This window comes from Aspergillus fischeri, genomic scaffold (assembly GCF_000149645.3).
Source record: "Aspergillus fischeri NRRL 181 1099437636252 genomic scaffold, whole genome shotgun sequence".
Classification (NCBI taxonomy): domain Eukaryota; kingdom Fungi; phylum Ascomycota; class Eurotiomycetes; order Eurotiales; family Aspergillaceae; genus Aspergillus; species Aspergillus fischeri.
The window spans coordinates 2256524-2280174 of NW_001509768.1; the positions used below are offsets into that span (position 1 = coordinate 2256524).

The following is a 23651-nucleotide window of genomic DNA, read 5'->3' on the forward strand; positions in this document are numbered from 1 at the left end:
TTTGACCACCGTGGTTTTTTCTGTGGTTTCTTGCATTGGCTCGTCTTGGATTTCTGCTGGGGTACTTGGTCTTGTCAGCTATAGCACCTATATTAACCTGACTTGATACATACCTCGGAGCATCCTGCCATTTTCGATCGCTCATTTTGTGGTTGATATTGAGATATGGAAGTGTACAGCTGCAGAAATAACGAACAGCAATGAGCAAGATAAGTTGAAATATTGAAGCAACAACAGGATTATCTCTCTATGTCATCTGTGGGTTATGTTGCATCTTGTGTTGTGGGGAATGGGGATACCTCCATTTCCGTTTCCGTCGATCAGGGACCAAGTGTACCTAAAGAACCACAACCACCATGGACAACGGCATTGTCTGTCAATTGAACACCGACACTGAAAGCTAACTTTATTATTTAGCTCCATTAACTGGCGGGAGCTGCATGTTCCATACATCTGCCCAAGTCAATCCGCGACACCATTTCACTACATCCACCACAAATCCACATCATGGTCCTCGGCCTCGCCTTAATGGGCGCAATAGCCCCAGCAATGTTAAACATGGACCAGAGCTCCAATAGCCCTGAATCTGCTCGCCAGCACGCCAAGAGACAACGAGGCCATCTCCTCGCAGAGTGTTACACGAACGAAGAAACGCCGGAACAGCGCGACCAACTACACAATGCACGGGTATATCTCGAGGAAGATGGAAAGGTAAGCTACTCAGACCCATACTCACCTTGCACTACTGTTGAACGTAAATAGTTATACGTAACCAAACAACCACCTACAACAATGACCCCCTTCGACGGCCACTTCTATACACACCCCGATTTTCCTCCCGATAATACATCCGGACTGATCACATTAAGCGGGGAGACGCCGCCTCTCGCTCGTTGGGTGTTTCTAGATGTGGAGACGAATGAGATGCGGTATGGAGGGAAGGGAGATACACAGGGCCATATCTGTGGACCGTTTGATCTACTTGATGTCGAGAGTGGATATGTTACGCTGGAACAACGGCAACGATGGCTGGCTGTAAAGTCGCCCGAACAGCAAGCCAGAGAGAAAGAGGCGTTGGAGTTGGGGATTGCGGAATCTGAAGGTGGAGTGAGAGGGGTGTGGATGTTGTACTTTGATCGAGATGAGTATGTGTTGCCGGAGGGGACACAGTGGGTGAAGCTTCGGTTGAGACACGTTCCAGTGGGGAGGTAGTGGATCTGTATTCGAGAGAATTGGTTGTAATAGTATATCATGTAAAATGTTCTATCAGACGAAGACTGGGTGGTTGCGCTGAAAAACTGAAATCTTAATGGAAGTTGCAATCCGCATTCGGCAAGACACGTTGCCTGAGGCTGCGGTCTCAAGTAAACAAAGATGAATTCTATACATGCAAAACAAACACCATCCACAAACAGACAAGAATCAAAAAGTCGTCATTATCATCACTCATAGCCATTAAGCTCACAGTTCACCGTGTCGGAATGAAATGCTTGGATTGCTCCTGCTGCTCGCTGAACGACTGGGGAAACGCCGCAATGGCAGCCACAATGCCAACAGCCATGAACCCCAGGGAAATAATGGACCAAATGACGCCCCAGCAGCGAGAAGAGCCACCATATCTCTGCGCGAAGACACTCGCATCGGAAGTATTGACTTTGCGGAGAATGAGATCGTCACACTGTCCACATTAGCATGAGCTTTTGAAACAACAGACGGAGGACGTACAATATCCCAGACGCTGTAAAGCGCTGACATGACTCCGATAAACAGCTACGGAGGTTAGCACCATGCCAACAGAATAAGGTCAGGAGGAAAAAACATACCACAACCCACCGCAACGCCTCCCCATGAACGATAAACCAACACGCAACCAGTAACCCGACGGCCATCAGAATCGTCACGATAGTCAACCAGTCCCTCCGCGCCCACCACAGGGTAAGCAAGAAGCACACCCCCAGGATAATACTCGCCACCTTGCTTGCGACAATGTCAAACCCAGCGAAGATCAGCAAAGCGCCGATGATGGATGAGCCTAGGTATCCTGCGGGCAGGGTGATGGCGCTGATACCGCCCTGCATGTGCGTGACGCCCCCTTCATGCGGGTCTAATGAGATGGACTTTACTCTGCCTCCTGTGCAGCATGCGGTGATGGCATGGCCGAATTCATGGAAGGCGATGACCAGCATCTGTTTTCATTAGTTAAGCAGATGGTAAATGGAGGTAGGGGGTTTGTACCTTGAAAGGCCATAACGACCAGCGGACGTAGGGTAAGTTCCAAAGCAGTGCGATGACAACCACGTACGCTCCCATGACACCCAAGGTTACTGCTTGAGTGTGGTTGACTGAGAGATCTCGCTTGAGGAGATGAGGCTGTGAGACCTGTTCCTCGAGTACGCTTTTGGCGAGGGCTGCATACGGTGCCATTTTGATTTGTCTATGTTTGATGTTGATCTGAAATCGACTGAATCGACTGAAGGTGTAAGTGTCAAGGTAGCAATTGAAGCTTTTATTTCTTCCTCGTGATCATAGTCATGCCTGACTGCCTGGTGCCTACGCGTCCAATTGCAAATCCTTGCGCCGCAGTAAACACTTGTCCCATTCCGGCTAGTGGGTGGCTGATATAAGCCTATTTTTAGTATTTGGCTTGTGGATACTGTAAACTGGCCAATGATATTGAGAAATTTTCAACTGTTGTATGATTGGCCAGAAGCAAGTATAGATCTGCATTCTTTTTAGATCAACTTCATCCTGAAGAGCTTACTATCTGCGTACTCTGTGCTTAAAAGCAATAAATATTGCTTAAGATATCTGCTAATTCGAGCGTCACTGACGCCATATGATACCAGCAACGATTGATGTTGGATTTGAGTCATCGCTCCACCGCCGGGCCCAACGCTAACACCGCCTCCATGGCGAAGCTTCTTCGGTGGAGATCTTCACACTACGCTAGTATCATTATGACTATGATAGAGGAGAATGAGCCATCATGGACGCTAATAGCTTCATTGCCGACAGTCTGGTTCATGTACTGAAACCAATGGTCAGACTGTCGGCCGTGTACGTTGCTAGTAGTCAAGGCAGTCGAATTTGAGCGAGTCCGTTGCACTGCAGGATGGCATCGATACAACAATATAACTAGAAGACAAGAGCCCCTACAACTTCTCAAACCGCCCATGCCTCCCCTCCCCATCCCTAAACCTCGCCGCCCCCCGCACACTCTCTGTCGCCAACACACTCGACCCCATCTCAAACTCCCTCCGCAGCGCATCCTCCATCGATCCCGCGGCGTACGCACTATAATAGCAACTCCCCCGATCAACATTCATACACCTCTCCGGAAACCGCATCAACTCCCTCGCCAACACCATCGCCTCCTCCACCCCCTTCCCCCTCGCAACTACCCGACTCACCAACCCCATGCCCAGCGCCTCGCGCCCCCCGACCCCCCGCCCAGTGAGAATCAGATCCAAAGCCCGTCCCAACCCCACAATCGCCTGCAGCCGTACCGTCCCGCCGTCGATAAGCGGGACGCCCCATCGCCGACAGAAGACACCCAGGACGGCGTCCTCCTCGACGATGCGCAGGTCAGCCAGCAGCGCGAGCTCCAGCCCGCCTGCGACGGCGTGGCCGGCTATCGCTGCAATGAGGGGTTTGGAAATGTGCAGCCGGGTAGGACCCATTGGTCCTAGGGATGGGACATGCTCATCTTTGCCGGACGAGACAGGGACAGGCTGGAGGTTCTCCTGCGCTGTCAGTGTGGATGGTGAGGATCCGGTCCCGGCTGCGGCGACGGCGTGGAGATCAGCGCCGGCGCAAAAGGTCCCGCCGGCGCCGGTGAGGATGCAGATTTTCTGGGCGGGGTCGGCGTCGAAGGCTAGGAGGGCGTTGTAGAGGGCTTTGGCGGTTGGGGGGTCGACGGCATTGCGGCGGTGAGGGCGGTTGATGGTGATGGTTGTGATGCCGTCTTGAATGGTGGTGAGGATTGATTGTGTCATTTTATACTCCGTATGGGTTGAATGATTAGTTTGCTGTCTTGTATTGAGTTGGAGGTCATTTATGGTGAATACGAGCCTCGGTTAAGGTACCTGTGTTGGACCGAGGTGATGACATTGTCCTGTGCTGGAATGTAAGAACAAACATGTACAAATTGCAGCCGGTCGCAATCGCTGAGGCTGCAGCCTGCAGAGCAAAGCAGTATGCTAAGCAGTAGATATTCAACCGGAAAGCTTCATCCTTAATCAGATGCAGGGTGGCGTAACATAGTAGAGGTACCTAGGTATAGCATTCATTTTGTATGGCAGCCAATGTACCTAGGAGTCAAGTTTCAGCATGAGAACCTGGGGAGTGCAACGTCGGACCGGGGACGAAGCTAATATTTACCAGGGGGCAGATCAGACACCCTCCTTATGCTGTGAATTGGGACTATGGATTATAGTAATTCGAGGGTAGTTCCTATAATATATAGGTACTCTGGGGCTTCCCCTAGTATCCATGAAGCTATAGTTACTCGGTATTGAGTTCTTGACTAAGATAATAATCGTCCTTGTGGAGTATCAGCCCCTCTACTACATCATAGATGAGCAACTAGTACAGCACGTCACAGTTTTCGCATCAATCAGAAAGCCGGAAATGTATTGATTCGGACCAACCAGGTTGAACGCCAAGACAGCAAGAGAAAAGGAGACGCCCACATGCTAAGCCAACAGTACGCTTCGCTCGACAATGAATCCATCCCAAATGTCACAGGTAGTCATAAGTCGTTTGCAAAAGAGAAAGAAACAAAACAGATCAAACCTCCCCCTTGCCTTGCTTCCTGCTTCCCTCAGCTTTCCATACAAACCAAGCAATGACGATTCCCAACTTCAACACCATTGCAAACCACAGACTGGCAGCCATGTCCGTCACCTTGCTCAGCCCTCCCGCCGTCATGGCGCCCAGGAAGAGCGCCAGGAAGCCGCCGACGCGGCGGTTCCGCCGTGGGTTGGATGTCCACCCGCGCGCCAGCAAGTCCTTGTCGACGAGCAAGTCGCACAGGAGTGTCGTCAGGACGACAGTCGGGATCTCGTCGTAGGCGAGGATCCGTGACGCCACGATCTGACCCGCAGCCTGGAAGGAAAGTAACGAGATGGGGAGAATCTGCATCCATTGGATCGGGGCGCGGGGGTCCTCCGCACGCCGGCTGACGGTGCCAGTCTCGACGAGGATCGCGGCGGCCATCAGGGCCAGGGTCTGCGCGCTGAAGGACAGGATGAGGGTCGAGCGGCGGCGAGGACTCAGCAGACGTGAGAAGTAAATGTAAACGATCATGGAGAGGATGAAGACGGCAACGGCGACGAGGGACTTGGCCCAGAGGTAGGCTGGGTAGACTGGTTGGCCGCTGGCGCCCAGGGCGATGAAGACGGTGTTGCCTTCAGCTATGTCAGTGGCTGATTGTATTCATAGGGAACTTGGTCACGGACCGGTCTGCATGCTGGCAAAACTGCCCCATGCGTTGAAGCACAGGCCATCGACGAGGCCGCTTACGAAACCGCAGACGATAAGGAGCAGATCGGTGTATTTGGTATTGATGTCGGCAGAGAAGTGCCGGATGAGGGTCGAGCGAAAACCCTCCGAGCCGGAAATCTCATCGGCGGGCTGAAGTGAGACAGCGGTACTGTGCCCGGCAGACCAAAGACCGGGTCGGTCCTTGGAGTCGTCCGGTTGAGGTGGATCGTCAAACGCCATGTTCTATGGATCTATGAGGACACTCGTTCGTGGAAACTGCTAACCGATTTATTGGCTCGAGGAATAATCTTAATCGCCATTACGCAGGATTCAGGAAATCCTCCCCCTTTTATGCATCCCTCCGACGGAGGAGCAAGCCAAACGAGCTGAAACATCCCACACAGCCAAGATTGGGTTGAGAAGATGTGGGATGCTGCGCATTCAGGACGATCCTTTCTTGTCACATCAGGCAAATCTGTATATCCTCAACGGAACATGGCCGAGCCACCACCTGCCTCGTGGCTCGGAACAGTGCACCACCATACCACGAATGGGGCTGGAGGATAGGGTTACACTGCTGGAGCCTGGCCGCCAAAGGCAGAGAATCTGATGTCTAGAATCGGAATCGTCCCGGATCTGCCGTATCAGGTATCCTGAACAAAGATCCAATATGATCAATCTCGTCAGTGTACTGTTTCCGCGCCAATCACTTCAGATGCATCGCAAGCATTCCTCTTGGCGCTGCTTGGCACGATAACAACCGCGCGGTGAGGATTCTCGCCCAGATTGTTGGCATCAACCAAGGTTTCAGGCCTCCTTGGGCCTTTGGAATCTCACTGTGGGGACTGCCAAGCAGCTGGTTCAGGCATCCCCTCGTGTCCATTGACTCCAATCCGCGTCTGACGAAAGATCTGGGCTGGATGATGATTGCTGACTGTGTTGGCCTTGCCTACTCACAGCTGAGGCGGAGTCGCGGACCATCGAATGTCTAGATCACACCCAAAGTCTCCAGACATCTGTTGATACTCTCAGGGGTTTCAAGATGAGAACAGGAGAACAGGAGAAAAGGAGAAAAGTTAGACAAGTAGGCCTTACGGGAGCCTAATTCCTTCAATGATCCGGAGCATTCTGCCCAGACTGGTCCATCCTGTGGGTGCAGATTTCAGAATAACCCCCCTAGCCCAGGTGCCAAGGAAGGATCGCCATAAGATAGACAGCTAAATTTATATAGTTGTTTTAGTGAGTCTTGTCCGAGACGTAGTGCTAACTGTATATCTGCAATGCACGATATTGCACAGCCTCCTCCGCCAGTCCACCAGTCCGCCAGTTAACTAGTGTGCTTTTGCTGAATACGAAAAGGATCAACACTCACTTGTGAAAAGAGGGATCTTGGGGCGTTCCAGCCAAGAAAATCAGGTGGGTACATTCGCTGTAATTTGCCAACTTGAGTCTGTGTCTTTGCTTATTCTGGTGACTGTTTGCTCTGACTGAGCATGGATCCATGTATCTCTGATTGGATGCTCTCAATTGTTTATCTCTGGCTACGTCAGAATTCCAGATTACCTTTGCCTGATAAGAAAGAGTCGCCATAGTCTTGGAACTAGTGAATCTTGAAAGCGTGAACTGCTGAATCTTGGTGGGCGCCACCCGCGTAGCAGTCTAGCATTCCGATATTCGGACATATGGACAGAAACTGTCAATTGATGTCATTTGCTCTCTTTTGACTACTAATATTCCATCTTCTTCGACTTGGCGACCCGTTCGACACTTCGTCATGCTTTGCCAAGTCTGCGTCGAGAGTTCTCAGATAAGGCATAGCGGTTCAACTCCCGTCGGACATCCTGGTAATTGCCTAAAATGCCTAAAAGGGCCATATCACGAGTGCACGTCTCACCTCTTCTACTCTTCTATTCTAATCCTCGAAAGTACTGGAAGATCCTAATCTGCTAGATTGGGTATTGTGGGGGTCGGGGGATCTGTAATCTGAAGCTATTCGGAACATTGCTCCGTATTGATATAGCGAATTAGCGATTCTATACGCCAGTGCCCCACGGGGCCACGGCCACGTCCCCACTACCCCTCGATATATTCTGTTATCTAAAGCGTCAATATCTTAGGGACGGGCCCGCGGGAAATGACGATATCCCCTTTGGTTACGGACTTTCAATGAAGACCTTGGCGCTGCAAAGCGTGTCTATTAGTGCTACCTTCAGTTTCACATTTGCGGGGTGAGCCCTATCTATTCATGATTGTGGTCGACTCCAGATCCTGCTTGCCTGCAGCAGAATGACCGATCGACTGCATTTCTGCCACGCGTTGGTGCTAGGGGTAATAGACAGCATGCCATGGTCCGCACATGTAATAGGCTGCTCATTCAAAATCCGGCTGACCAGAAACAATCGTCTGCCAGAGATGTCGGTCAAGGGAATGGCGTGAGATCGTAGTTTGTGCTACATTTGTAAAGAGCCCCGAACGTTGAGGCCAGGTGGCCATCATCCGGTAGTTATTCTTGCAGGGCATCCTCGCACAATTCTTCCAAGGCTGCCGTCAAACTCGAGGTAGACATCCGTGCGGTCCAGTCACACGCATCGACATGCAGTCAGCTTATTTTTCAGACTCGCTCTGCTCAGGCGAGTGATATCCCCGGCTGGCCTTCCTCAACTCCCTCTCCAGCGCTTCGGTTAGCGCCTCCAGTAACCATTGCACCTCCGTCTTCTGTCCTAACAACGGACTCTTGTAACCAGTCCAATCCCATTTCGGATCCCCTTCCTCTCCATCTGTTTCACCTCCTTCGCTGGCTATGAGATTAAGGAAATACTCCCACTCTTGGTAATTGAACTCCTTGTGCAAATTGCGCGTGGCGTAGTCCATCATCCTGCGTACTTCCCGAAACAACAAGTAGTGGTGGTGATGTATTGTTTCCGCAGTGACGTCTCCCCGTGCCCGAGCCGATTCTTCTTTCTTGTGTTCGTCTGCCTCAATCGCGTTGCGCTCCTCCTCTTCTCCCTGGTCAACCTGATCTGCGTTCCCGGCTGCCGTGGCAGCAGCGGTGGCAGCAGCCTCCTCAACGTCCACCTCGTCAGGCTTCTTGTCCGCGACAGCCTCGGTAAGGAATCTCTCTTCCCACGAAAGGCGGGACAGATCTTTGATCAATTCCCTGATAGGTTTATCCCCAGGCAGAATGGTCAGCTCCCCAAGGTAGATTGTGAAATCGCGGATCGTCCGTACCAACGTGTCACCAACGTTGGCAATGAGCAACGTCACCGTCGGAACAGCGAGCAACGTCCAGAAAACAAAGAATGACCGTTCCCATTCGGAAGTAGCGTGAAAGTCCCCATAACCGATAGTGAACAAAGTTGTGTAGGCAAAATACAGCGCCTCAAAATACGTTAACTTTTCATTCTGTCCAGGGAGCCAAAAGGCGATCGCTCCCAAGAACCAGAGCATCGTCCACACGGTCAACGACGTGGCGAGTGAGATCCATTTTCGCTCGAGCGTGGCAACCTGCCGCACACGTCGCATCAACTGGAACTCCCGCCGTTGTCGGTCTCGGTCACTCTCGTCCCTTTCCGGCTGCAAGCGTGGGACCACATCCCGCAGGTGTTGATGGTCAGATACTGCTTCGCGTACGAGGAACCGGCGTGTCCTTTCTGTCACAGATTCCGCCATCTTCTGCCGTCCCTTCTCGAGCATTTGCGCGCGGATGGAGCCCACGATCAACCCCAAAATCAGAATACCTCCGACGGCATACGGAAACAAAAGCCCCCGTCCTTTATGCGTCTTGGGAGCAAAGTCACCGATACCAATAGTCAGGAGCGTAAAATCCGCCCAATACACAGCATCGAGATACCTCCAGCCTTCAATCCTTGCGTACACAGCAGCTCCGCCGAGGAGGTAGATGAGAAAAAGAATGGTTTGCAGCATCAGACTCCGCTGGCTGGTCGTCAGTCGAAATTCGCGGCTGTAGTGGCCCCGATAGGCCCCGTAGACGGTAATTAGGAGGAGGGAAGAGAGCACAAAGTATAGCCCTGCTGCAAAAGCTCCATAATAGTAGGATCCAGTGAGCCACCGATGCCTACCGCTATCCGAGCCGGTTTGTACTTTCGATGCTGCAAAAATACACAGCAGGCAGGTCAAGAGCAAGGATGAAATATACCAGCCAATTATGATTATAGGCTGCGCAATAGAGAACGCGATGCGCCGCGCCATTCCCCACAAAAGGACAAAATTCGACATAATGGCGCAGCCAAGTGATATCGCATTGACCACAATGACCCTGACACTTCTTTAAGCTCACAAGTTCCGGTCATTTATGTGTTCGTATACGTACCAATCCGGATCCCCGATGCCCCTTGTCTGTCCATTGCCCGCCTCGGACTCCATACTCCATTCCTGGGACAAAGAGCATATGCTGAACGCGCTAGCCATTGGTCCCAGAGTGCCCTGATGGAAGACGTTAACATCATCTTCTTCCCGAAGTCATCAACGTACAGCTAAAAGAGGATACGCAGTGCTTGCGAGCCACCACCAGGCGGAAAGAGCATGATGAGGGACTTCCTCAATGATATTCTGCGCCTCGTCCTGAGCATTCTCGTTGACCATGGTGTCGAGATTCCCACAGTGCTCTGCCCCTAGCCTGAGTCGGGTCTGTCGAACTCATACTAATCAATGTATGCTTGCACATTCATTTTCAATGACAGGACCACATTCAAGCAATCACCCTTGAGCCCTCGCAGAACGAGGGCAAAGATCAAGCTGATCACTGCAGCTGCTACGCAAGATGTTTCCGTCATCCGGAAATCAACACCGCCGTCATCCACAACGTCACGTCACGTGGTGGCAGTCTGTCATCCACAAGGCCAAGGACCAACTTGATTGAAAAGCGGTTCGATCCGCGAATATACATATTTCACTTCCCTAGTGCTGTCCAAGGAAATGATACATCAAGAGGACAGTATCATGGATACAAATGGATTGAAGGAAAAAAAACACATGGGAAGAGTAAGCGAAGGAGAGCTAGCAAGACAGTTTCAAACAAATTTCCATCATATACGGTCCTGCCTGACACATAGGATCGTTCCAAGTTTGTACATGGCGCCAGTCCACTTGATATAAGGGCGATGACGAAAGGGGGTTTATGTGCAATGCCATATGCGTGAAGAAGCGGACAAAATGTATTGAGAAGAAAGGCACGGTGAAAGAAGAGGAACGAAGATGGACACCATAGCAGGGAAGACTCCAAAACTCCAATCACCCAACATAGCTTGTGCATGGCTATTTTTTTTAAATGGCCAGCGTAAAATCAAAATTGCAACAACGAAAGAAAAATTACCAAGTTGATCATGGCAGAGGGTATCGTGAGGGTTCTCGGGGTATCGACATCGGTGGCATGCGTCCACCGACACCAGTAGCGCCGGCTCGACCAATACCGCCGGCGCGGAGATCAAAGTCAGGGTTGTTTTCTAGCAATACGTTTTGTCTTTGCTGGGCGGGAAGAGCTGGCGGCGGCGGCGGACGCCATCGAGGATTGATAGGCCGCTCGGAAATGGAGGTGAAATGACTTATCTCGCTAGTAGTAGGTGAGCCAGGGGCTTCGGCCAAGTCATCCATCAGTTTGGGCTCACCAGCACCCGGAGTCAGAGCAGATGGCAGTGCACGGTTGGCTGCCGCTGGTTGATGTGGCTCAGCGAAACGAGGATCCACGTCTTCATAGTAATTGTCCCCCGAATTGGAACGAGCGTGCGAAGCTGGATGATTTCCTCCAAGAGCATGAACTGGCGAAGGTGAAGGCCCGACGCGAAGATCAGCCGGAGTCCAGCCAGCGCGGGGAGGTATGTATGATCTGGATCGGCTAAATTAGCAAGAAGCAAGAGCAAGGGTCTTGAGTGTAGGGCAATATCTCACGCTGATCGGCTATACAGACTCGAAGGGCTGAGAGGCTCCGGGTGTCCGTCGTTGGACACCGCATGTGGCTGCTCCTCCTCCGACACTGCATCGGGGCCCAGTTCGACAGCAGAGTCCGTGTGCCTGGGTTGCGATGTCATTTCGATCGCTCGGCCGATTGGCGCTGTTTCTGACGGCGACACTGCCATGCCAATTGTACCCGGGGAGGGCTGTCGCGCTGCTCCAACAGGTGACGGCCCACGATAGTCGGAACCGTTTTCACCAGGCCGTTGTGACGGTCTCGGGCCCGGTCCGTAGTTGTAGGCATCGTAGCCAGGATTGAGGCCTCCTGAGACGGGGCCGTAACCGTAGCCCGCAGGATTTGGACCCCGCTGCCCCCGTCCCATCATACCTGAAGGGGCTCCTCGCATGGGGCCCATTGGCCCGCCCCTACCATTGGGCGGAGGTCCTCTGGGACCTCCGTAGGGACCTCCCCGACCATAGCCTCCACGAGGAGGGTATCCACCTCTTCCACGAGGAGCGAAACCGGGCGGAGGCGGCCCTCGTCGCGACCCCATACTGCCGTCCGAATACTGGGGACGTAAGCGAGGATCACCAGGTCCAGGTCGCATCCGAGGCCCTGGGCCGTAGGAACCTGCATATGGATGGTTTCTTGACTCGTCGAAAGGTGCACTCGAGGGCACTCCATCGCCGTGGCCTCGTGCAGCATACTGACTATCTGGCGCAGGAATATCAGTCGGAGCTACCTGAGAATTGAGAGGCGTTTGGTCATCATCGCTAGAATGTGTCGTCGTGCGGAAGGTAGCGAACATGGGGCCGGACTCTGAATTAGGGGAGGTGGTAACAATGGCCTCTTTCGCTTCGGCGTTCAAGGCCTCTGATCTTGGACCAGTGAATCCGCTGGCGACAGCCGCCGCCGCCGCCGCATTCTGTCGGTTGTAGTAATTCACCCCACTCATTTCGGCATTCTCTGCGATTCGCCTCTTTCTCGCTTTGCGACTAACCAGAGTCCGACGCATCGCGCAAGTGACCACGCCGCTGATCACCAGCAGAATTGTGGCACCCAATACAATCCAGCCTCCCCATCCTAGATGCGGTACAAAAAGAAGAATGTCCACCAAGAAGGCGAGGAGGGAAACGAGGAGTGTCGGAAGCAGGAGGATCAAGAGCGCCAGAAGATATCGAGGCGAATGCGACGGGGCGTGTAGGTGAGCAGCCGCGGCGAGGCAAAGGCAAACGAGGGTGAGAAAGGCGGCGACCGGGTGAACGATCAGAATGGAGGATAGGGACCTTCGAGTACTCGATGGCAGATCGAACTCGCTATTGTCGGTGTTTGAAATTTCGTCTGAAGGATGTCAGCTACGGTAGCCGCCAACCTGCTGCTGTATGGGCGAAACCACATACCAGTAGTGTAGCCGATATGGATGTCGGTGCATTGGCCGGCCTTGCAAAAGCCGAAGACACCATAGTCCACATGATTGAAAGTCGCTAAAGGGATACCCTGGATAATTGGGGTGGAAAGAACGGAAAGAAGCAAGAGAACAAAGGCCGCCAGGAGAAGGATGGTGAGGGGCGTTGCAGGTTTGAGTAACATGGTGGAAGAGGGGCGGCGACTTCGCCGTTAACGAGAGACGTGAAGGACAGTTGGAGAGCGACCAAGGGAAGGGTGGTCAAGATAGGTGACGGAATCCTGGATGACAGCGACACACGCGGTCGACGCAGAACCTGGAAATCACAGGATTGAAGGTGACATTGCTTGCTCTTCTCCTGAAACTCGGGGCGGAAGATCCAGTGGGTACGATAAGAGATGAGAAGGGGCAGATCAAAGGCCAGACAATCTACATCAGTTTCGATAATCGGACCCTCAAAATCATATAACAGGGGATAGGTCACAGGATGAGGAACAGATAGCTATCTTTAACTGAGGGAAGAAGAAGTAGCCAGTCTGGCTTTGGCTCTGACAAAGTCTACTTAAGCGGACTACTCCGTAGTTAGTATGCAATTATTGCTGCGCATTACGGATGACTTCTTCCAAACGAGCGGGCGGCTGCCTCAGGCGTCCATGGTCGCCACTTACACTTCGATTTTGCTATCTTTGACTGAACTTTATAGAATACTCCACGACTGTTTCAATATTATTGTAGAAATAGGAGTCTCGGACTTTGGTATCGCCTACATTGATGATCAATATCTATTAATTACTGCTTTTACGCTGTTGCCTTTCCAGTCCTCCTCCCTGTCTTGTACCCTCTTTGTGGCGGAGTCGGCCATGCTAATTTCATTGTCATTGAGAACATCCTTCCAATGTCTCTAGGCAAGGTTTTTCTCCCCTGATTTGTTCTACCACAGATGACCGTTATGTGGGGCTGATATTTTCCAATTAGCCATGCGTGTGAGATTACGCTAGCAATAAATGAGTATCCTGATTTCAAGCCCTTCAATGGTGGTTCACGTGATAGTCTTGTTGGACCTGCAGTATGATCAACGAGCGCATGTGCTGAACTTGTAGATAGATACTAGATAAATCCATATTCAATCGACTTCTGCTTTGGTTCATGTTGACACATTTCTCTGGCAATTTTCTGTATCTCCACGTTGTTTGAGCAAGACTCGTGCAATGAACCAAGGAAGACTAGTGCAAACGCAATTTGAAAGTTGTACCCGCCGTCAGACTGTTGTTACTGATCAGACCATGAAGATTGAAGAGAATGGAAGTCTCTGGTCAATAATCCAGTAATCTCATGGTGAACAAAATTGACAGATGAACTTTGAGCCTCGTATAGGGAGCATCAAACGAATCTACTTTGAAGTTAACCCGCAATCCCTTCAGATGTCCGTGTACTTGAGTTCAAACTCCTACGGCGAAAGTCCGGGGGAGCGTGCCACCAAGTTATCAACACCGTAACAGTGCACTCTTACGGAGTACACACCCCGGATTGGTGGGTTCTTTGGTGGATCTTTTCCAGAAGCCTATCTATATTCAGAAGGGTGGGTCCATGAACGATGGCGAAGATAAGACAAAAGAGCCACAGACAAAATCATAATCTGTACTCTGTAGACTGTAGACGGATTGCGCGCCCCTATTAAGCTCATCTCAGAAAACTTGACAACTAGTTGAAGTTGATGTCTGCTGTGGAACATTCTAAGCTTTCAGTTCAGGCCAAGATAATTCATTCGCTTGGTGCGTCGGCCCCAGAATATCATCATGCAACCTGCAGAGAGGGTCTATCTTCATTCCATCATTGAACATGAGTAAGGGATTTCTGATAGGATATGTGTCCAGTCTGCTCTCATAAACATTGTATATCAATGTTGCATTTCCCCACTCCCTCCCTGCAACAAATATATCATGGCGCATAGAATCCTAGCTGCTGACCATATATGGTTGAGCTGCTAAGGCATCAAGGATTCTGGCCGAAAGCCAGCGTTGAGTCGCTACACAAGGACGCCAAACGTTCAGCACCGGTGGCACATGAGTAGCACAAAAATGAGGCGTAAACAGAGTGAAATAAAGGATTCCAAACTACATGCATTGGGCCGTCCTAGCACGATCAGCGACCAGTCTCATCTTCTTTTAGGCAGGGTGGGGGTTGTCATCTCGCGCACTCGACCGGAAAAGAGGCTTGAAGAACTTACTCCAGAGTGAGAGCAAGTGGAAAGCGTGAAGGGTGGTCTCATGTGACACTGCAGGAAAAAGCATCACCTGCGACGCAGGCTACCGTTCAAGCCCAGCATCTAAGGAACACTTGAGCAACTCGAAACAGGTGATTAAGATCTGTCTATATTTAAGAGACAAAACCTGCTGTGTGCCTTCCTGAACACGGAGAATATTGAAGCTCTGCGCTAAGATACCCCGCAGATCAACTTGAGGACCTATCCAGTCATTCTGGTCGAAAAAATAGCTGGTCCAACAATTTTCATTAGGTTTGTTCATCTTATCTCGGCTCATCTGACTCCATATATATGATCGTACTTCATCCTCAAGGGCACGTACCAACACGAATCCTGAGCGCCCTCGACATGCTTGGCTTCTGGAAGGCGTCGGCTTGGCTTCGATCCAGACCCGATCCGGACGAGGATGATGACCAACGCGTTCTATTACTCCCCAAGGACCGTCACAACATCCCGCTGACTTCTCTTCGTCCTCGACCAAGAGACGGGCTCCCAATCACAAAACTCTCACAGCAGCGTTATGTGCACTTTGGAATTGGTGGCGCTGGAAACACATGCAAGTATGGCTGCCCTTTCGCATCTGGTCCTCTGGTCGGCTCAAATCCGTCTATATTGTCTTCTCCGGATTACACATTATTGCTCTTGATCATAATTTTCATAATTGTCTACTAACCGTGCAACATAAAGGGCCTCCATATGTGATAAACAGCCAATCAGATTAACTCCGCAGGGGATGCATCGGCTGGCCCAAAGCAAGGGAAGTACTCGGGAAGCAGAATAAGACGCGAGAGGCTCAATATGACGCAGGTCAGAACAAGCAGAAGTAATTGGGAGAGATATCTCCAAAATCAGGGAGAAGAACGCGCATGGATAATCATCAGTACCGGTGCGGAAATACAGACTCCAACGATTCCATGATTTCCTTGACTTTCATCCGCTTCGGTATGCACCAAAATCAACACATGCGATCCGCATCCCTGGACTGCTGCAATGTCTCAGTTCTGAATGTCTGTCAACATTGCTGACTTGGTCTCCATTGTTTCTGGGACAATGTCAATCTTCTGATCGGGTCAAACCTCCTTCTCTGTACCACAAACATTACAATATGAGCAACTCCGCTGCGGGCCAAGAGCCTGAAGCTTCTCAGTATCGCGCCAGTGCTAGTACTTGCGGCCATGTCTCTCTTCTCCATTGTCAATGTTCTAGATTCTCCTAAACCCTGAGGAGAATTCCAGTTAAGGGTGGCCATCGCAACGCGGAATCCAGTAGACCTGCCCCTGCCGGGACCCGCACCCAAGTATGCTCGACCAACTTGCCTTATGGGTCGAGCGACATAAACAAGTCCACCAAGATCTAATGCCACATGTCAATATTTTGCTTCATCTGTGTGCTTCTGTGCTTCCACTACCCGTTCTCGACCTTGCGAAGTCGGGGGGATCGTCCTGTCTTTTCCTTTTCTCCTTCTACAGTTGTTCATCCACGACATCTTGTTCCTATGGGAGTCCAAGCGGTCCCAGCTGTTCCTTTTCCCTCGCTTGCTCTGTGTTCCGAAGACAAGGTGCTCTGAACATGGCGTCTTTTCCTGCGGTTGTCTGTGTATTAGCATTATTTCTTCTTCCGACACGCATCTGCGCAACAGCGCTGGACAAGGAATCTGGAGACTTTTACTTTCCACCTCTAACATATGTTCCTCAGCTACTGTACATTTCCCTGTGTTCGGCCTCTACTTATCCAGGCTGACTTGAGCAGTGGAATCCCTTTCACAGTCCAGGACGACACTCCACAATCATGGCACAATCCTGCTACAAATGTTACCCACCAACCAAATCAACAGAGCTCATCTTGTACAGCCGCAGGGACCGGCTCATCAGGATTTTGGTACGAAAAGATAACCCACAACGGCCAATCCTCGTTTCTGAGCACGGACGTGAAGAAGAACTACCCAGTCTTTCGTAATGTGGTCAAAGATTTCGGCGCCGATAACACCGGCCAAAATGACGCAGCTGGTGCTATTCAAAATGCCATAGAAGGTATTCCGGCCTCCTCAAAAATCTAAGCAGAGCACCAAATGCTGAAATTCAGACAGCGGGGGCATCCAACGGTCCCAAGCGCAATGCTCGGAGCATGGGCACAACTGGTCAACCAGCAATCGTGTATCTTCCCAGCGGCACCTACCTGATGAAAAGCAGTTTGCAGTTTTTCGTGGGTACCGTCCTGGTCGGGGACCCGACAAATCCACCGGTCTTGAAAGCAGCACCGAATTTCCGCGATGACCATATTATTTTCGCGAAAGACCCAAATGTCGAGGGCACAAACAACTTTTATATCGGCCTCAAGAATGTAATTCTGGATTCAACCAGTGTCGATACAGCACGAACCATCGCGCTGGTTGACTGGACAGTGAGTCAGGCGACGCAGTTGACTAATGTGGTGTTCAACATGCCCACTGGTTCAAATGCACACGTCGGGCTGACCACTCAGTACGACTACAACAGTAACATTATTGTGGTGGGTACTCTTTGATATAGAGTTTGAATGTCTGTTAACGTGCCATCGATTTGCAGAATGACCTGCGTTTCAATGGGGGCGCTATTGGGATGAAACTCAGTGGACAACAATGGGTTTTTAAGAACCTCACTTTTAGTGGGACATCCACCGGCGTGTTAGCTGGAGGAACGAACATTGTGTTCCTCGGATGCCGGTTCGAGAATGGGAATGTTGGAATAGACGCCAATGGTACCTCCGGATCCCTGACCATCATCGACTCGAAGGGATCCGGGTTGAACTCATTAGTCGTATCTGCCAACTCTGGGGGCGCTGGAAATGCGATCATCCTGGAAAATGTGGAGAATTCTGGCACCACTGTCAGTCTGGGGAACAATCCAGTGCTTAGTGGGAATATGCCGGACACTTGGGTGCATGGCAACTTGGTAAGAGCTCATTCAACTTAGGAATAGGGCGTTTGAACTAAACAAACCCCAAGTACTCCGCTGGTAACGCCAATAAAAACCACGTGGAAGGCCAAACTGTGGTGACCAAACGAGTAGCCGACCTTCTGGCGGGTGGGAAGAACTATTTCATAATGCCTCCGCCGACATACAGCGAATTCCCTGCCGAACAAGTCCTGAATATCAAAACAGTTTCTGATAAACCGGTATATGGCGATGGTGTGACCGACGACACAAAGAATATCAACGATATTCTGGCTCAGAATCGTGACTGCAAAGTTATTTACTTTCCGGCCGGCACCTACATCGTCACGGACACTATCTTCGTTCCTGCTAACATTCGCATTGTTGGAGACGCTTATGCCTCGGCCATCAGCGCGTCCGGCAGCAAGTTTACCGATATTAATGCAGTCCGCCCTATGGTTCGCTTTGGGTATCCGGGGGATATCGGAGTACTCCATGTGAGCGATATGATGTTTACTGTAGCTGATGTGTTGCCCGGATGTCAAGTGGTACGTATGCCTCCTGACACTCGTTCTGAACATTCGATTGACCCATATCTCTAGGCGGAAGTAAATATTGCGGGCAATAGCCAAGGGGACGTCGGATTCTGGAATACCCATTTCCGTATTGGGGGTGCTGCTGGCAGCTTAGTCGAGACCAAATGTCAAGGAGGTCCGGCAGATTGCAGAGCGGCATGGGGACTGCTGCGTCTCACCAGCACATCGTCAGCCTACGTCGAGAACATGTGGGGATGGACGGCAGACCATGACCTCGACGGCAGCAGGGCTCAGACCATCGCAACCGGCCGCGGCCTGCTGGTAGAAGCGAACAAAGCCACGTGGCTGGTGGGCACGGGCTTTGAGCACAACACTCTGTATCAGTACAACTTCCAACGCGCACGCAATGTCTTCTCAGCTCTCCAGCAAAGCGAATCGCCGTACTGGCAAGGACCGGGTAACCTCCTTGCTCCGGCGCCATGGGATCAGAGCCTCATCGCAAGCGATCCCAACTACTCCGAATGCGCTGCTAACGATGCAACATGCCGAATGGCGCTGTTTGAGCTCATTCGCAGCTCGTCCAATCTTTTCCTGTATGGCGGCTGCAACTGGGTGTTCTTCAATAACAAACAAAGCTGCCAGGGGGACTGCCAGCAGAACGCAATTCGCATCGTGGATTCCTCTTCGCTGTATCTATATGGGACCAATACGAAAAGCACCACGAACATGGTGCTCAATGGCAATACACCCATAGCAAAGCAAAATGATAATGCCGGTGGATGGGGAGGAGTCATTGCGGCGTATTTGTACAATTCATGAAGGCGACGGGTATATACATTGGCTGATATGATTATGGGTTATACATATGAAATTGAGCGCTAAAAGTAATAGATAATGTCTACTGAGCAATGCAGACTTGAAATATGTCACATCGTATACGACCAGTGCGAGTCATCAGGAGGACCCGCGGGCTACTACGTAGTTCGAATCGCCAACAGCTCGCCATTCTCGGTTGCAACAGACAATCTTCAGGATCGATCAGCTATTTGATGTCTTCTACATATCTGTTTATAAGTTTGGGATCAATAGTTGAAGTATTGGGGAACCCTCTGCATTATCTGACCCGTACGTGAGTCACTAACGTGGAAGCCATGCAGTTTTATATACTGGTCTTGATGATGTCGGTATGCCTGTACGGCCCAAGACTCTGAAAATAGGCAACCCGAGTGTGACTGACGATGGAATCCGATGATGCGTAAGGCTTATTCTTATCAATGCTGGCACAAAGACTTGTTAACTGCATATATGGTCTTGGTACGTTCTCATAAATAGAACCATTACACACTCGTAGGTTAGGGTTCAGGGTCTCATCTGTCAGCTTCAGGACCGGATAGATATGCACTTGTCCGCCCTTCTCTCAGAGCCCGTCAAATCGTGCTTGTTCGAGGTTCCTCAAGTCTCATTTCTGTACCCTGTACGTTCCATAATTCTGAAATCGATAAATTAGACGATACCTATAATAAGTCTTTTATGGTGTATCGGGCCGCAACCCACTTCGGGCGGATACTCGGCTTCGGTCAACTGGACAGCAACAACAACATCGTCATCAGTATCAGCCAGAAACAACAAAGCAGCAAGGCAATTGAAACCTAATTCATCAAGCGCTATAATGCATCCAACCACAGTCAACTTGCAGTTGTTAGATTTCCAATCAGCTTGAGCCATGTCGGATTCTAATCTGTTGTTCCTGAATCCTGATCGGTTGCCTCTACAGGTGGCTGGGATGAGGAGGCTGGGAAGTCGCTCATTGACTCCAGATTCCAACCACCCAACCCAATATCCACAATACGGACATGACAGCCTCCTCATCCCATGACAATCAATGAATTATCATTTCTCCCTCGCATATCATTCTCTGCCTCTGGTCATCCATGTGAAGGTGAGCTCACCGCATACATTCTTCGGTTGTCTGCAGCGGTACAGCCGCCATGAATGTCCCGGGGTCGGGAAATGTGAGTCTGAGGACAGTCAGCTGTAAGTGAAAAGAAAAAGAAATTTGAGAGGCAAGCTTGATCCGTCATATTCGCACTCTCACTCTTCCTCCTCCCCCTTACTCCTTTATAGATGCCAGGCAAGATAAAAGGCTCTGCAGGGTGCTGACGATTCACGCAGCAAGCAGACCACAGCTGTTCCGTTCTGAATCTAAACAGTCAATTGCTGCGTCGGATGATTACTACTCCCTGTCGGATCGTACGACAACGTCCAGTTCTAGATCTCCAAGCGGGGAGAGTCGTCTCACCGTCCAGCGGTATGCTACGCCGAATTCCCACCCTGTCTCCAACGCATCATCTCCCGCGTTATCTCGAACGCATCTAGGCACCAATATGGCTGGTTCTCGATCACAACATTCCATTCCGGAGCAGTCCCGAAACAGAAATGTTCCTCCCTCCGGCCCCAGTCAAGCTCGGTTCGAGCATGGCAGACTGATCCCCGTCAGCGGCATGTCCGACGAGTCCATTCGACAGGTACCAAACGACAGTTATGCCGGTCGCTCACCGACTCCCGGGACGGACGACTTGCCCTACATTCGATTCGCCATTAATCAGCTCACGCGGGAAGATGAGCAGCCGAGCTTATCGAGGCAGTCCTCGGCCGCGAGTGTCGATTATCCGCCACAGCCTCTCGTATGGGATGCAGCTCTGGGCCAGTTTACCCGTCCCTCAAAGCCTAAAGGAAGTTCATTACGGCCTCCAGAAGAACGACTACACCATCACAGTCCGCCAGAAAGGTCGCCACAGAACTCGGTGGACCCGGAGGCATTCGTTGCGGTTGACCCTCCGGACAATAACCTACTGTATCCCCCATTGAATTTTGTGCCTATTGCTCTACGACCATGGGCACTGGCTCTGACCATTCTTTCTTGCCTGCTCATGATTGCCGGGGTTGTCTTCTGCAATGTCTGGTCTCAGCGACACCAAGGAATCTGGGACTATGATGGACAGGGAGGCTCACGGTATTTCGTGGTTCAATTTTTACCACAGATTCTGGCCGCTATCATCACCATCTGGACATTTGTAATCCAGGCGGCTGTATACCGCGTCATGCCGTTTGCAATCATGGCATCGGAGACGCTCCAGGATCGAGTGATACAGAAGCTGCCAATTCTGTCACGAAACTTCCTGCTACCTGACTGGTCGTATTTCAGGCATGGAGAGCCCTTAGCCGGGTTTGCTCTGCTTACGATTTGGATCTCGAACCTCATTACCATCCCGCTTCTCAGCTGTTTCTTCCAAGCAAAGTGGCACCTGATCCATGGCGAAGGGCAGTGGCGATGGAATGCTGTCCTAGCTGTCGGGTGGACAATCGTGGCCGTTTACGCGCTACTTGCTCTTGGACTGACGACGCTCCTCATTCGCTTTATGCGGACACGGTCTGGACTGATGTGGGATCCTGTCAGTCTGGCTGACCTGATTCCTGTCATCCAGCGATCCAACATTCTGCATGACTTTGAACATTCCGAGACACTGCCGGATGTCGGAATTGCACTTGAGCCCAGAGTTCTCCGCCTAGGCTATTGGCAGGTATCGAACCGTGCTGGGGTCTTCTATGGAGTTGCCGAGGTCGATGCCCCGATACGGAATCCGTCTCTGCATCGACCAGAGATGAGCCGTGAGAAGCAACCACTGGTCTCCAGGGTCTCCTTCGATATCGAGCGACGCAGCACTCATGCGGCCGAAGGCTTTGAACAGCAACTATACTCCCAATCTGTCCGTTATCGCTGGGCGCCATGGTTTCTCAAAGACACCTTCGTGGTCGCTTGGTCGGTGATTATCGGCGCGCTTTTTATTGCGTTCGTGCTCGTCAGCTTTGTCCACGATGCCATTAAAGGCGGATTTCCTCCACGGCTACCAACATTGCCCTCGACGGGCGCTTTCTCATCCTCAAACTTCTTGTACAGCTTTATCCCTGCTTTGATCGGTAACATTCTGTTCCTCTCCTGGCAGCCGATCGATGTCTATTTCCGTGCACTGCAGCCATATGCCACTTTGTCCTCTCCAGATGGCGCTCGAGCGGAACAAACTCTATTGCTAGAATATCCCGCGTCCTTTCCACTTCAGGTGACAGTGCAAGCTATTCTGAGTGCGCACTACAAAGTGGCATGGATCTCTTTGATGAGTATCGTGTCCGCAGCTCTCCCCATACTGGCTGGAGGCGTCTTCATTGCCCTCTGGTATCCCTCGCACGAAGAAGTACGGATTGCTGCACTGATGCCTGCTTTCTATACATTGGTTGCCTTCTGCGCTCTATACACCGTATCCTTCTTGTGTATATGGCCCCGCAGATACAGATATCTTCCTCACGACATCAGCACACTAGCAGACCAAATCAGCTTCTTTTACCAAAGCCCGCTGCTTGCCGATAAGCTTCTCCGCGAACCTAGAAGCAAGACGGATCTTGTCACTCGACTAGTGACAGCTCCCCCGGGAGAGAGGGAATATCCAATGTACGGCTTCGGCATTTATGTCGGGCGTGATGGGAAAGAGCATCTTGGAATAGACCGTTTCCAACGACCTGGACGGTCTGACATGCTAATTACAACTGGAAAGATGGAAAGTTGATTGTCTTATTCCTTTTTTTCGCACGGCAGATTCGATGCTGTTACTTATGCAGCGATACGTTCCATGAAACATGACCGTGCTACGAAGCATTTCAGAAATCCGCTTACGATTGAACGACGACAATACCACGATGTTGCACGCAAAAATTTAATTACGATGATATTGAAACGATTGACTTATGATGACGACGATGATGTATGCTTAAATGCGACGACACATTTCTTATTTTTCGTGATATTAGCGCCTCATTGTTTTCTGCATTTCTCAATACCATTTTGTTTCGGTGATACTCTGCTATGTTTCACTTATGTTCTGGAAATGCGCTCTGATTTTTCTCTGTTTTCAAAACATCAACTACCTTACCTGCGATGGCATTGTACGGGCGCCTATTTGCTTTCCCAGCTGTACAGCTATAGAACACAAACACAATATGATAAACTTGAAGTGACATTCTGTCTAAATCTCTATCTTCTCTTGATAAAATCAGATACCATCCGTCGAAATGAGTCCTCAGTCTCACCGGA

The 23651-nt window shown here is 50.9% G+C and overlaps 8 protein-coding genes across 8 annotated transcripts; 3 read left to right on the forward strand and 5 right to left on the reverse strand.

Annotated features, from left to right (window-relative positions):
- Positions 1–507: 507 nt before the first annotated feature.
- NFIA_069610 (uncharacterized protein) lies at positions 508–1212 on the forward strand (the record flags this gene model as incomplete). The annotated part of the gene is made up of 2 exons (XM_001263686.1): positions 508–711; positions 763–1212. 2 exons carry the CDS (start codon positions 508–510, stop codon positions 1210–1212), a joined length of 654 nt encoding a protein of 217 aa, XP_001263687.1.
- Positions 1213–1468: 256 nt separating this feature from the next.
- Positions 1469–2424, reverse strand: NFIA_069620 (M50 family metallopeptidase; the record flags this gene model as incomplete). The annotated part of the gene is made up of 4 exons (XM_001263687.1): positions 1469–1678; positions 1726–1770; positions 1824–2186; positions 2236–2424. 4 exons carry the CDS (start codon positions 2422–2424, stop codon positions 1469–1471), a joined length of 807 nt encoding a protein of 268 aa, XP_001263688.1.
- Positions 2425–3152: 728 nt separating this feature from the next.
- On the reverse strand, positions 3153–3995 carry NFIA_069630 (enoyl-CoA hydratase/isomerase family protein; the record flags this gene model as incomplete). Its single annotated transcript, XM_001263688.1, has 1 exon — positions 3153–3995. The coding sequence occupies one exon, from the start codon at positions 3993–3995 to the stop codon at positions 3153–3155; it is 843 nt and encodes a 280-aa protein (XP_001263689.1).
- A 793-nt stretch (positions 3996–4788) lies between these two features.
- NFIA_069640 (YoaK family protein) lies at positions 4789–5724 on the reverse strand (the record flags this gene model as incomplete). The annotated part of the gene is made up of 2 exons (XM_001263689.1): positions 4789–5408; positions 5460–5724. 2 exons carry the CDS (start codon positions 5722–5724, stop codon positions 4789–4791), a joined length of 885 nt encoding a protein of 294 aa, XP_001263690.1.
- A 2364-nt stretch (positions 5725–8088) lies between these two features.
- Positions 8089–10086, reverse strand: NFIA_069650 (potassium channel family protein; the record flags this gene model as incomplete). Its single annotated transcript, XM_001263690.1, has 3 exons — positions 8089–9760; positions 9815–9927; positions 9976–10086. The coding sequence occupies 3 exons, from the start codon at positions 10084–10086 to the stop codon at positions 8089–8091; spliced, it is 1896 nt and encodes a 631-aa protein (XP_001263691.1).
- A 738-nt stretch (positions 10087–10824) lies between these two features.
- NFIA_069660 (putative pH signal transduction protein PalI) lies at positions 10825–12982 on the reverse strand (the record flags this gene model as incomplete). The annotated part of the gene is made up of 3 exons (XM_001263691.1): positions 10825–11326; positions 11389–12733; positions 12793–12982. The coding sequence occupies 3 exons, from the start codon at positions 12980–12982 to the stop codon at positions 10825–10827; spliced, it is 2037 nt and encodes a 678-aa protein (XP_001263692.1).
- Positions 12983–16744: 3762 nt separating this feature from the next.
- NFIA_069670 (glycoside hydrolase family 55 protein) lies at positions 16745–19327 on the forward strand (the record flags this gene model as incomplete). The annotated part of the gene is made up of 5 exons (XM_001263692.1): positions 16745–17090; positions 17147–17568; positions 17625–17990; positions 18044–18520; positions 18575–19327. 5 exons carry the CDS (start codon positions 16745–16747, stop codon positions 19325–19327), a joined length of 2364 nt encoding a protein of 787 aa, XP_001263693.1.
- A 1169-nt stretch (positions 19328–20496) lies between these two features.
- NFIA_069680 (DUF3433 domain-containing protein) lies at positions 20497–23127 on the forward strand (the record flags this gene model as incomplete). Its single annotated transcript, XM_001263693.1, has 2 exons — positions 20497–20520; positions 20572–23127. 2 exons carry the CDS (start codon positions 20497–20499, stop codon positions 23125–23127), a joined length of 2580 nt encoding a protein of 859 aa, XP_001263694.1.
- Positions 23128–23651: the final 524 nt, after the last annotated feature.